Below are 14,288 nucleotides of genomic sequence, written 5' to 3'. Positions count from 1 at the left end.
GGCACTTGCACGACTCAGGACCCTAAGGTAAACAGAAAATGCAAAAATACAAAATCACAAATCATATGAGGAAACAAATCACTGTGAGATCCAGCAGATGAAAAAATATAAGAATTAGGGGACCTGGCTGGCTTGGTTGACAGAGCATGCAACTCTTGGTCTTGGGGTTGTGGGTTTGAGGCCCATGTCAGGTATACAGATTACTTAAAAATTAAATCTTTATAAAAAAAATTAAATCTTTATAGAGCACCTGGGTAGTTCAGTCAGTTAAGAGTCTGCCTTCAGCTCAGGTCATGATCCTGGGGTCCTGAGATTAAGTCCCTCATGGGGCTCCCTGCTAGGCAGGAAGCCTGTTTCTTCCTCTACCCCTGCCTCTCGCTCTCTTCCTCTGTTTCTCATGAATAAATAAATAAAATCTTTTTAAAAAATCAACTCTTTATAAAAAAGAAATACAAGAATTAGTACTTCAAGAACTGAAGAGTAGAATCATCTAAAAGAGAGTATCAAACAAGTATGCTGAAAAAAATTCTTTTAAAAGATTTTATTTATTCATTTGACACAGAGAGAGAGAGAGAGAGAGAGAGAGATCACAAGTAGGCAGGCAGAGAGAGAGAGGGAGAAGCAGGCTCCCCACTGAGCAGAGAGCCCGTTGCAGGGCTCGATCCCAGGACCCTGACATCATGACCTGAGCTGAAGGCAGAGGCTTAACCCACTGAGCCACCCAGGTGGTATGCTGAAAATTATTAAATTATGCTGAAAATTATTAAAGAAATAAAACCATATGAAGGAAAGAACAGTATGAATAAAGGACAGGTGAGCTTGAAAAGGAACCAAAAGAATCTCTAGAAATAAAAAAAAAATAGAGCCATTGAAAATTAAAAAAAAAATTAGTGGGGTGGTTAAACAACAGATTAGGCATACAGAGAGATGGAATGTTTGAATGAGATGTTCCAATATATGTTTAACAGAAGAGATTAGAGAGGACAGGGAGCATTATTCAATGAGGAAATGGCTGATGCATTTTCTAGAATTGAAAGATACAAATCCATAGATTCAAGAACCATAATGAATTCTAAGTGGGATAAAAAATACACAATATATATCATCTTTGATGTTCAGTAGCATCATGAGAAAATATTAAAAGTAGAGAAAAAGAGATTATCAACCAAATGGTGATTATACTAACAGCTAACTTCATATAATAATGAAACTTGAAGATAGTGGATTAATATATCAAAAGTCCTAAGAGAAAAATAACTATCAACATAAAAATGCATGCTTAATAAAAGTTTTCTTTTTTTAAAAAAAATTTTATTTATTTGAGAGAGAAAGAGAGTGCACAAACAGAATGAGAAACAGAGGCAGAAGGAGAAGCAGACTCCCCGCTGAGGAGAGAGCCCCATGCGGGGCTTGATCCAGGACCCCGGGGACCATGACCTGAGCCTGAAACAGACACTTAACAAACTGAGACATCCAGGCACCCCAATAAAGCTATATTTCATGAATAAAAGTGAAAGGAAGTCATTCTCAGATGAGTGAAAAAAGAATTTACTACCAACAAATATTCAAGGAGCTTCTAATAATTTTAATTTGGGAGATAGAAAACTGATCCCAGAGGTAAGTGTGAGGAACAACAGATGAGGGAATGGTGTGCAGGGCAAGTATAAATACGTGGATAGGGGCGCCTGGGTGGCTCTGGATTGGGCCACTGCCTTCGGCTCTGGTCGTGATCTCAGGGTCCTGGGATCGAGCCCCGCATCGAGCTCTCTGCTCCACAGGGAGCCTGCTTCTTCCTCTCTCTCTGCCTGCCTCTCTGCCTACTTGTGATCTCTCTTTCTGTCAAATAAATAAATAAAATCTTTAAAAAAAATACGTGGATAAATCTAAACAAACACTAACTATATAATGTTTTATTGTATGGACTACATTAAAATTTAAAAATTCATTTTATGAAAATCAAGCCTTATACTAGAAGATCTCTGCAATGCATAAGCTTTAATGATAATACCAAACATGATTATAGCTCAGGCATAAATATAAGAACTTATTTATTTACACACATATATGTTAAATAGGTTTATATATAAGTACATGTTTTGTGTATATATTAATTAGATATATATACATATACTTACCAGTTTATCTAACTTCATATTACATATATTTAAGATATATACATATATACATAAGTACGTACAGACACACACACACTTATACATGCTTATACACAGGCTTATCTAACAGTTCTATGAGCTATGTATTATTATTTTCTTTATTTTACAGAGGTGAACTGAAAGTAAACGGAGGTGAAGAGATGTTATTCGTCCAAAGTCACATGGTCACTGGCAGATTAACAAGGGATCAGAATCGAGAGTAAAGAAATAACTCCTAAAAACCAATGAGGGGAAAAAACAGGCCAGCATATTGAACTAGCCATTCCGAGAAGAAATAGGAATGGTCTATCAACATACAAAAATGTGCTCAACATCATTAGTAATTGTGGAAACGTAAAAAACACAATGGTAAGGTAAAATCAAGTGTTAAGGAGAATGTGGAGAAATGACAGCTCTTAGAATGTGGTGGAAATTAATACTGATTAATACTGAGACTAAGTGGACAGTAATATCTGCATTTCAGCCTGTGATTCTGGCCATTCCACATCTGGGTTTACAATCTAGGGAGACTATCCATGTTCACTCAGTCTGGGCGAGGGCGCCCCCCCCCCCCCCATCATGGCCTGGTTCACACTGGTGAAAACATCTAAATGTTAATCTGTGGAGGATGGATCAGCAAACTGTGGTGTTTATACGGTTAATAGGATTCCATTCTGCAACTAAACTGGGGGAATTATATCTAAATGTAGAATCAGGGCCAAACCTGGGAAGACAATATTGGGTGTGGACACTTGTGTCCCCATAGTAGAGTCTATTAGGATATGGGACTGCGGCAGCACTGTCTGGTGTTTACAGACGGGTGCGTGGGTGAGAGGGATGTAAGACTGTGCTGGAAGGGTTCATGGCCACCGCAGGTTAACGGAGAAAGGACAGAGTACTTTGGGATTGCAGGAGGACGCAAAAAGGGACTTCAACTCCATCTGTAATTTTTTATTTTTAAATAAAGTCAGGCAAAATGTTAACATATTAGATCTGAGTATGGGGAAATGCTTTTATTGCATTAATCTCTGAAAATTTTCTCTGTATTTGAAATGTTTAATTAAAAACAAACTCCTCACTTAGGAGTTTTAAAATTATGCCATTTACACATCTGTAAAATAGTATTAGAAACTAGAGGATGTGGAGAAAGGGGAGCCCTCTTACACTCTTGGTAGGAATGCAAGCTGGTGTGGTCACTCTGGAAAACAACATGGAGGTTCCTCAAAAAGTTGAAAATAGAGCTACCCTACGACCCAGCAATTGCACTATTGCGTATTTACCCTAAAGATACAAATGCAGTGAAGGGGCACCTGCACCCCAATATTTATAGCAGCAATGTCCACAATAGCCAAACTATGGAAAGAGCCCAGATGTCCATTGAGAGATGAATGATAAAGAATATGTAGTGTATATGTGTGTACACACACAATGGAATATTACTCAGCCATCAGAAAGGATGAAATCTTATCATTGGATAGAACTAGGGGTACTATGCTAAACAAAATAAGTCAGTCACAGAAAGACAATTATCATATGATCTCACTCATGTGGAATTTAAGAAACAAAACAGAGGACCATAGGGGAAGAGAGGGAAAAATAAAACAAGACAAAACCGAGAGGGAAACAAACTGTAAGAGACTCTTAATCACAGGAAACAAACTGAGGGTTGCAGAAGGGGGGCGGGGTTGGGGGATGGGATAACTGGATGATGGACATTAAAGAGGGCATGTGATGTAATGAGCACTGAGTGTCACATAAGACTGATGAATCACTGACTTCAACCTCTGAAACTAATGATACACTATATGTTTATTAATTGAATTTAAATAAAAAAATACAGAGAAATTGATGCAAAAAAAAAAAGAAGAAAGAAAAAAGAAACTCTTGCCTAGTGAAACACCTATGAGGATAAATTCTAACGCACTGCTTCTAGAATAGGAAATATTCTCCTAGCACAATTTTAATGCCTCAGAAGCACTTTGTGGTCTTTTATCTGTGGTTGTCCCCAGTGCCTGATAGTCAAAGACCTCCAGAAGGCTGCAGAAGCTGTGGTTTTACAAGTCGTCACCTTAGCACCACGCTCCCTCTTGCATCCCATCATATTGTTTACCATATGCCACATGCTGTGACTGCTTTACACACATTGACTCACTTCATCCTCCTACAAGCCTACCTGCAAGATAGGGAGGTTTTTTATTTCCATTTACAAATTATTTTCACGTGGTAATTGAGGTGGGGGAGTGGGGGAGAGTAAGTTACTGGCCCAATGAAACACAACTAGTGAATAGCAAACCCAAATCCAGGCAGTTGGCACCAAGGTACGGTTCATAACCACACTGGACCAGAGGCTGTGTGGCCATCTGGGTGAACTGGTTGTGTATTTGCCACTGAGAATTGATTGTGTATTTGCCACCCTGGTCTTCCTTCCTCCCACGCAGCTGCCTATCCTCCACGAATCAGTCAGCTCTCTTCCATGAATCACTCATGCCGTTCTCCCCTACATTCTCATAATCTCTTCTCTCTTTTCCTTAAGCATGGGAGATGTGGGCTATGGGAAGAAGACCAAACTAATGGTTTTGGGGAGGAATACTTAAGATCTGAAGTTGGCCAATGAAATGTCATACTTGGTTCCTTTCTGGGTGGCCTCCATAGCGTTATAACGTTCATTTGACAGAATGGTCTGTGACCGTCCAAACATTGGATAGACATTATTTCACACTAAAAATAATGTGAAAGAAATTGGTTTTATTTGGTGTCAATATCAACACATATCTTTTGAAGCTCTATGTATTAGCAATTTTCCTAAGCAGTAGTGTAAGAGACAGTGTAATAAGAATAGTGTGCTTTTATAAAATATTTTAAACTTATGGTTTTAACTAATTGCCTAAGGTTAAAAAATTGAGCTGAAGCCTGACTGTTTAACTTTAATATTTGAAAAATTTTATTCAGAAATGAACAACTTAATACAATACAGATTTGTACAAAAAAGACAGACTGTTAAAAACTTTTGATCATACAGACAAAAATATGATTAAGCAAAGATTTTAAAGGGACAGGACATTTTGTAAATACTGATAAATACAGCACAATGCTTTAATTTACTGTTGCAGATATAAAAATCAAAAATTCCTTAACAGATTATATTTAAAAAAGCAACTACATGAATTTTCTAGCTATTTAAATTAAGGAAACAGAACAGTAGTGGTTTTTTTTTTTAAGAAAATGAGGTATTATTACACTGTAAACCAAAAACAACATAAATAAATAAAGGCAAATTGTAATTAAGTGATAAATGGTTACAAATTTCAACTTAATAACAACAGACAACAATAATTTTCTAGTTACTTATGGACTTCGTCATTTAAAAATTTGGCTTGCTTGTGTATTTACTGACAAGTGACAGAGCTACCGATATACAAGCACATCATTAAACATGCAGACCAAGCCAACACGACTTCTCCGTCTCTACCAAATAAAAACTGTTTACATTTTATTTAAAACACTTAAATCTGATTTCTTATACATGATTCTTTTGTGCTTATTAGTAAGTAGTAACCTACATTAAACATCTTACGTTCTAGCTCTAGCAGAGTTTAACAGAGAAGCAGTTTTATTTGCATATGGATTAAAAGCAGAGCAAACAAAACCAACAGGCCTTTAACTCTCTTAGGCTTTTCCAAGACTTTTAAGAAGAAAAATCCTTTCCATAGTATACCTAGTGGAAAAGCAGAGTCACTATCATTGCAAAGAGAACAGTAAGCTCAGTAACTCCTGTTCCTCGAGAATTCAGAATTGGCTCTAGCATTACAGGAGAATGAGCTGATCCATTCCTCCACCCTAAAGAATTCTGCTGGTTGGGTGTAGGAAGCATAGCAATAAGAAAACAGCATAACTAAGAAGAAACTGGGGACAGTATTATTTGCCTGTGAACCATATGCTGGTACTAAATGCTGGCTTCGTTATTATTGCAAATGTACCTCCATAGTTTCCTGAAGGAAACTATCAGAATATAATAGAGAAGTCTTGATTCGGAAATATTTGTACCATGCCAATAAAACTGCTTCATTTGCTATAAATAAAACCATTTACAGTCTGACTTAAAATGTGGTTTCTTTTTACGTGCTACTTGTTGAGAAACTCCAAAAAGAATACTTTTGGATTTACTACATTCAGAATCCAGTGAAATACAAACATTTTGGCCAAAATGCTGAACTTTATTTTGATACCAGGCTACATCATTTTGACACTGATGTTATTATTGCATTCACTTTTGTCAAATATCTTATGCTAGCCTTTCCCCAAAATTCGTGTTTTAGTACAACTGGTGATCAAAAAATATTAGAAGTAAGCCTTGTACATCAATCAAAGTATATATAAAAACAGTTCTTTTCTTTTGTGCTTGTAATTGACTTAATTTATCAACAGTTAGTTAGATCTGATATCCCCTCTAACGTCCTGACCCTTAAGAAGAAATGATCATTATACAAATATTACAGAATACTCAAAGTAACTAGTTTACTGCCAATGTGCATGCAGACTAACATTACTTAAAAGAACGGAACCTCGAATCCAATTAGTCTGAAAATAGTTAACACTCTTGTACATTCATCTTTATTGATTTGTAAAAGCTGTATACACATCTAAAACCCTGAATTTATTTTGTAAAAATAAATCTTTTAGCAATAAATGGCACTATCAAAATCCCATTATTCTCAGGCTATTATGTAGTTATTTACATGCTTTTCAGCAACAGTTGAAAAGAATCTTATAGGACCAAAGCCAGTATATCAAAAACAAAAACAAAAACAAAAAACAAACAAAAAAAACCCCCTGTAAACTGCATTTATACTGTTGTCGTTTACCTCTATATGAAAATATGGCTACATGCCTCACGTGAACGAGAATAGAGCTGTGTGCTTTGCCACTGTGAGCCAGCAGCACAGTCTGCCATGGGGCCCCGCTGGGCTCCACTACGTGGTCAGCGCATTCCTCACTGGGCTTTGCTTTCCCAGTGGAACACCTGTGCGGAACGACCTACGGAGAATCATAAAGTGCTATAAAAAAGAGGGCCTAGACCCACACCTGTCTCTGCCATCTGGTCTTTTCCTCACTCAAGCAACTTCTGTGTTTTTAGAAAATCATGCCTCCCCCACTAAACATATTTTATATTTGATTTAAAAAAAATCAGTATCTTAAAGTTGGTGAGCTTTGTCAAGGTGTTGTGAGACAGAGACATGAAAAGGTTAAAGGCACAATAAGAGGGAAGTGAATGCTACATATAAAATATATTTCAAGTCTTCTAGGTTACTCGAGTCCAAAACCTTCTGAATTTGAAATTCCAATGATCAATTTCTGTTTTAGGTCCTTTTTGCTCTTGTAGGGGGGAAGGCAAAGTTGATTGAAGCAGGTGTGGGCCACAGGCAACCTAGGGAAAAAAAATTTTTTTAGAGATACTAAGTCTCAAAACACACACAGTTTAAGTGCTAAGCTACTGTCAAACACGGCCAAGTCAAATCTAGCTCGCTATTGCCAAGAGGTAGCTCATGAATTCTTCACTGAACAGATACTTACAGAGCTCCTGCTATGTTTCGGCACCGTTGTTCTAGACACAGAGGTGGGTTTACAGACCAGATGGTCAATGTTCCTGCGCTCGTGCGAACCTTGCATCCTAGAGGCATTACTGTTGGAGGCAGATCTGAATTTGAATGCTGTCCCTGACTTACTGGCCGTGGGATCTTGTTCAAGTGGCTTCATGACTCCACATCTCAATCCTTGTTACCACGGGAGGGTAAACTATCCAAGTAGGTTGTTTAGTAGAAGATTTAAAGAGCTATGTGCATAAAACGGCCAGCAGAACAGTGGATAGATAATACAACTGTTATTATTATTTGTCTTGACTGTCCAAAAATAATAAAAAAGGACATTCCTGGATGCCTGACGCCCATGCTTTCAGAGCCGCCACCCTCAGGTAAATGTGGCCTTCTTCCTCCAACTCTTCTGGACCAGCCCCAGTCTTGGCCCTGATGACACTGTTTATCTTCACTCTAGACCGCTACCCTTTTCCTAGGCCCTTCCTTCAGACTTTATGAACTTCACAGCATCAGAAGGACCATCAGAGAAGTTAGTGAAAAAGAAAACAGGAAATGTGCCAGGGAAAAGGAGAACATTTTCAAAAGAAAAAAGAGGTTTGTAGGATTAAAAGACTTAAAACTGTCATAATCAATTTGCATTTATTGTTTGGTCTACCAACAACCAGCATTGTGCGAAGTGCTTTTATATGCAGTGTTTCATTTAAGCCTCAAAGCAACCTAAAATGTAGTTTTTGTCATCCTCATTTTACTGATGAGGGAAACTAAACATGGGAACATACAGGTTAAGTAATCCGTTCGACACTACGGAGCTGGTAAAGTTGTAGACCTTTGATAATCAAACCCAGATCAGTCAGACCTCACATCAATACTGTTACCATGTAAAAATTTAACATTCTTATTTAACAAAAATCTAGTGGATCTACAATGGTGATGTACACATCTTTGATGGACAACTATATTTCATCCATGTGAATGTCCTACTGCAAATCCTAGAGTTGTGGAAGATTCATGACTAAACGATGGGTGCTTACAAAAATACTCTCTGAAAAAACAATAGGAAAAGTTTAGATGTGATATCACTTTTGTATTAAATTACATTACTTACATTACTCTATTTATTTATTTACTTATTTAACGTAGGCTCCATGTTGGGTGAGGTAGGCTCCACAGCCCAATGTGGGGGTTGAACTCATGACACTGAGATCAAGACCTGAGCCAAAATCAAGAGTTGGGTGTTTAATTGGCTGAGCCACTCAGGCATCCCCCAGGTTACTCTTCTTAAATTGACAATATTTTTCTTACTCAAAATCCTGAAAAATTAATTTCGGTTATGTAAATAAGCCTATAACCTTTAAAAAGCTTCTTCTTCTTTTTTAAAAAGATTTTAATTATCTATTCAAGAGAGAAAGTGCAAGTGAGAGAACACAAGCAGAAGGAGCAGAGGTAGAGGAAGAAGCAGGCTCCCCGCTGAGCAGGAAGCCTGATGCCGGGCTCGATCTCAGGACCCTGGGATCATTACCTGAGCTGAAGGCAGAAGCTTAACTGACTGAGCCACCCAGGCACCCCCCAAAAAAGCTTCTCTTGAATTTTTTTCATTTTTGGTCTTTAATTATAAATCTTATTTAGACATTTCTTAATGTATGTATGTGTGTGTGTGTGTGTGTGTGTGTGTGTGTGTATATAATATATATATGTATGTATATAAATATTTGTTTTGTATTTTAATATAATGTTGATGTTGACTGAAATATTCATTCAAGAAACACTAATTGAACACCTAATATGTGTGTGGCTATTTGAAAAATATAAAGATGTATTAGGCATGACCTCTGCCTTGAGGGGCTAAATGACTAAGATAGAGGTACAAGATGCTAAGTGACATATGATTTCTAGAAAATATTTGAGGAGTACATCAAAGGAACAATGAATTTTTACTTTACTGAGGAAGTTGATGTGAAAATGGGTCTTTAAGGAGGGGTAGGACTTTCTTGGGTAGAGAGACCCCAACTGAATGTCATGTATTAAGAGAACCACTTAAAAGTATGAAAAAGGAAACAAAACATTTCAAAACAAAATGTGTTGAAGGAATAGCAAAACAGCCTGCTGACTAAAGCCTGGGACAAAAAAGGGAAAGTGCTATGTAATCTTGGGGAGAAGACTGTAGAGCTTTATCGGACAGGCTCTAGATTCTAGAGCCTCCACTGAAGGAGAACAGTATTGTGGCCCAAGGAAATACCATGAACAAAGCAGTGTTAAGGAAAATGAATTTAATAGATAAAATAATTAAAAAAGGAAGAATCTGAGCAAGTAGACCAGGAAGAAGGCTATTTCAATAAGCTAGGAAGGAGACAAAAAACAACTCCAGCAGGGTGGTGGCCATGGAAAAGGAAAGGGCCGAGTCCAGGTCTAAAAATGAAAGGAAGAGCTGACAAAGCTCAGGGAGTGAATTGGGTGGGAGAAAAAACTGATTCTAATAAAAGAAGCGTCTACTCAAATCAGCTTTAAAAATTATAAGATGTTTGGGAAAACAAGTAGATCAGCATTAACCCATCAATAATATTAGAAAACAAATCCATCATTATTACTTTCATATGCAAAGTGCACTAGATTAAAAAAGAAGGACTATTATTAGAGGATTTCTTGTACTAATCGTAATTCAAGCCAAAAAGCTCACCTTAATATTTTTAATAAAAAACACCTTTAAATAAAAATGAATATTATATAATGTACTACTAAAAGCCAGATAGATTCTATAAATAAAAATGAATATTATATAATGTACTACTAAAAGCCAGATAGATTCTAAAAGAGACTACAAAACAGTTGACTTAGCAAAGTAAAAAGTTGATAGAAAGGAATTATTACTATTGGTAAGTCTCAAAAATGAATAGAGAACTTTAATACATATACTTTCTACTCTCTCATTTCAAGGTTGTATTTACTCCCAAGATATTTTTGCTACAAAAATGACTTCTCATCGAAAGAATCTAATTCCAAACAAATATGTTGTTGTTGTTGTTATTATTATTAGCAAAGCTTGCAGATTAAAAAAATAAAATTACAATCTGGAAATTTACCAGTTAGTGGAAGTTTCATTCTTTGAGATTTTAAAGTTCAAGTCAGCCATTCCTCCTACAGGTACTCTGTCACTTCCTGTAGTAAAATGTAGCAACTTCTTTTGAAGATCAAGAGGAAATCCAAGCACAACATCCCAGAAATATCTAGAGAACACCAAAGGAAATTTATATAAAATGTCTTGTCAAAAATTCTGCAGATCGGAATAAAGTAACATAAAGTAAGCTCTAAGGAAAAAACTCCATTAAACATATGTAATAGCCTTTAATGTGAAGTTAAGGAATGGCAAGCTTCTATATATGAATCAGATTCTTGACTAACATTATTATGAAAGTAACCTGTTTTTTTAAACATCTTAATTTCATTTTTTTCAGTGTTCCAAGATTCATTGCTTATGCACCACACCCAGTGCTCCATGTAATCCATGCCCTCCTTAAAACCCACCACCAGGCTCACCCCCCGCAACCCTCCCTTCCCAAACCCTCAGTTTGTTTCTCAGACTCCACAGTCAGTAACCTATTTTTTAAAGTAGGCTCTGTGCCCAGCGTGGAGCCCAGTGCGATGCTTGAGCTCACAACCCTGAGATCAGGACCTGAGCGGAGATGAAGAGTCAGATGCTTAACCAACTGAGCCACCTAGGGGCACTCCAAAGGTAACATCTTTATAGAATTACAAAAGTAGTTCAACAGTAGATGGTACAAAGCCATTTTTCTCCTATATAATTTATGTTTTATTTTTATTTTTTCAGCACAGTGCTAGTGAAATGCTATTTGTAAGTAGAGCATCACTGAAATTCTAGAACCAAAGTCATTTTTTAAAAAAGCAAAATCTTGGGGCACCTGGGCAGCTCAGTAGGGTAAGTATCTAACTCTTAATTTCAGTTCAGGTCATGATCTCAGGGTCATGAGATCAAGACCCTGTTGGGCTCTGCATTGGGTGTGGAGCCTGCTTAAGATTCTCTCTCTCCCTCTCTCCGTCCCTGCCCCACCCCAGCTCCCACCATCTCTTTCTAAAAATGGATTAAAAAAAAATCTTTATACTTTTTTAGAGACTTATTTATATCACTTTCTCCCAAAGGGATTACCAAGTGCTTTCTCATATTTAATATTCTCATGTTACTTTCTAAAGATAAAATAAGACAGAGTAAGACTACAATATTTCAGCTAACTTATACAAACAGGCCCCACTCTCTCTCATTCCCCCTCCGGCAGTCTCGGGCTCAGTAGCAAGATGTGCTGACCTTATCGTTAGGTCTGTTTTTGCGTAGCCATCGTACTGAGTACTTCTCTGCAGAGCGTGCATGTCCAGTTCGGGACTTCCACAGACCAGAATTTCAACTTCTTCTGGGCGAAGTAGCTGCCAAGAATTATTTTCCAAAAATGATAATAAAAAGTGATGATTAAATAAATGAAAGTGGAACTGTCTTCCCTGAATTGAATTATAAGACACAGGACTCCTTTATAGTAAATCAGGTCATTTTTATTAAGGAAAAAATCTCCATTTTAGTTTTCTACTGAGGTTAAGATATTTTTGCTTCTGAAAGTTTATAAATCTTGTCAAACTATTAGGCTCTCCCTTTTGCAAACAGTAATTAGCAGTTTGCCAGAAAAACAAGCAGATGACTAAGCATGAATTCAAATGACAACTCTTCCCTGCCCCTGCCCCCGCCCTTGCCCCCCACCCTCAAGCCTGCTTGAAACTCTCAGCTATTTCAGCCTCCTTCCAATATCCCACATGCCTCCCAGGTGCACTGCAGAGTCTGGGTACTTGGTTATAGTCCGCCTGGTGTAGTTCACTGGGTTTTTCCACCTACGTAAATTGTCTCTCACCTAAAGAGATTAAAACTTAAGAGTAGAGACCACACTGTGCCATTTAATTCTTATTTTCCCTCCTCCACCCCCACAACTAGCAGTGTGTCCCAGACAAAACCCAGTTAGAGCTCTATAAAGTGCTCCCTTTTCAGCAGTGCTTTTAACAACAAATACTGGACAGAGGTTACCTTAAAACCAGTTCTCTCCTGTAATATCTCAAATGGAAGACCTTCCAAACGCTCATACTAAAACTGAGGGGGAGATACTCGTGGCCTGACAGAGCGCCCCCTGCGGAGCTGGTGCAGAGAGCAGGGCTTCATTAGAAGACTGCCTGACTTTTATCTGACGCCGTGTTCTGAAAGGCAGCTGACCAACCTTCACATGGCCAAGGCACGTCCAACCAACCAGAGCGCATCATGACTCTGAGGACAAACTACTTCCTACCGGCGAAAGGTAACTCAGAGTTGTAGCAGGAAGCAGTTACAGATACATTCCTTAGTCAGAAGTTGCGGCCTCCGCCGGGCAGCTTACATATAACTCTGTTCTTTGTGCTTTGTTCTTTGAGCCTATGGGGATCTCGTTATCTAATCTTAAGGAAAATTCTTAAAACCCCAAAAGACATAGTATAAGACAGAGCCCAAGGAAAGAAAAAAGGAGTTGACTGGTCTTTTCTCCTATTAGAGAATTAAGGCCGAAGGAGAAAACTATTTTTATTTCTAGCTCTACCTTCAAAAAGTAAAAAAAATAATTCTATTTTAGAAGCTTATCTATTTAAGGACTTATTTGTCAATATTACAGTATTACAAAATCTAACCGAAAGCATAATTTAATTTTAAACTCACCATCAGGGCATTTGAAGCACACACACTATGAAATCCATAATAAAAGGCAGCAAACTGCTTATAGATGGATTTGTTGAGAAGAAAGTCAATATAAAGCTGCACATATTCTGGAAGGCAATTTTACATCCATTAGATAGTAAAAGTAAATAGTAAACATTCATGCATTTCAATTAAGAAATGCTATCTCCTTACCTTTCCTATTTTGATTGGTAACTGGAATTTTATCACCACCTGGCTTTAAATTGTAGGATTTAATGATTCCAAATTCTTCTTGAAAAACCTGTTGGGATATTCCAACACAAGATATTTATTGGTATGGTTACTATAATAATAGGCTTCAACGAACATGTTTGTATAAATTTAAGAACAGGTCCCCCCCCTACCCCAGATCTACAAACTACCGGGACTTAACCCTCTCTGTTGAGCACAGTTGAATACCTTACTGCTGTTCGTCAACTTGTATGGCCATTTAGATAATACTCAGGACTTCGGAGCTGTGTGGATTACTCTGACTTCCATCTCCCAATTACTGTTAGGGGAGAGGAAATGAGACCATTTTGGTCTGATCCACCAGTTTCTGCTCCTAACTTCTTGCGCTGAAGCTACAGGAGAGGCTTATTTTTAGAAGCTGAAAAGCTCCGAGGAAGTAGCTGAGCCAAGGGCATATGCCAGGTGCCTAGCAGAGTACCTGCATCCTGGGGAGCTTCTTTAGGCACTTTCCTTGACTGGTCATCTACATGGGTCTGCTGCACTGTCTCTGCTTTATCAGGTTAAGAGCCCTTATGATAAGGGATAGTGTGTGTTAATCACACACCA

The 14,288-nt window shown here is 37.7% G+C and overlaps 1 protein-coding gene across 1 annotated transcript in view; it reads right to left on the bottom strand.

Moving 5' to 3' along the window:
• Positions 1-5,168: 5,168 nt before the first annotated feature.
• HECTD2 (HECT domain E3 ubiquitin protein ligase 2) overlaps positions 5,169-14,288 on the bottom strand; it is a 72,081-nt gene continuing 62,961 nt past the window's right edge. Inside the window, exons 17-21 of the mRNA XM_046027886.1 lie at positions 13,665-13,752; positions 13,473-13,579; positions 12,060-12,175; positions 10,822-10,965; positions 5,169-7,578 (exon numbers count right to left, since the gene is read on the bottom strand). Of these exons, the coding sequence (XP_045883842.1) occupies positions 7,458-7,578; positions 10,822-10,965; positions 12,060-12,175; positions 13,473-13,579; positions 13,665-13,752 (576 nt within the window). The 3' untranslated portion in view covers positions 5,169-7,457. The remainder of the gene's footprint in view (positions 7,579-10,821; positions 10,966-12,059; positions 12,176-13,472; positions 13,580-13,664; positions 13,753-14,288) is intronic.

Source organism: Meles meles, chromosome 13, assembly GCF_922984935.1.
Source record: "Meles meles chromosome 13, mMelMel3.1 paternal haplotype, whole genome shotgun sequence".
NCBI lineage: Eukaryota > Metazoa > Chordata > Mammalia > Carnivora > Mustelidae > Meles > Meles meles.
The sequence above is the reverse complement of the archived record's forward strand: the minus strand, read 5'-3'. Positions and strand labels throughout refer to the sequence as shown.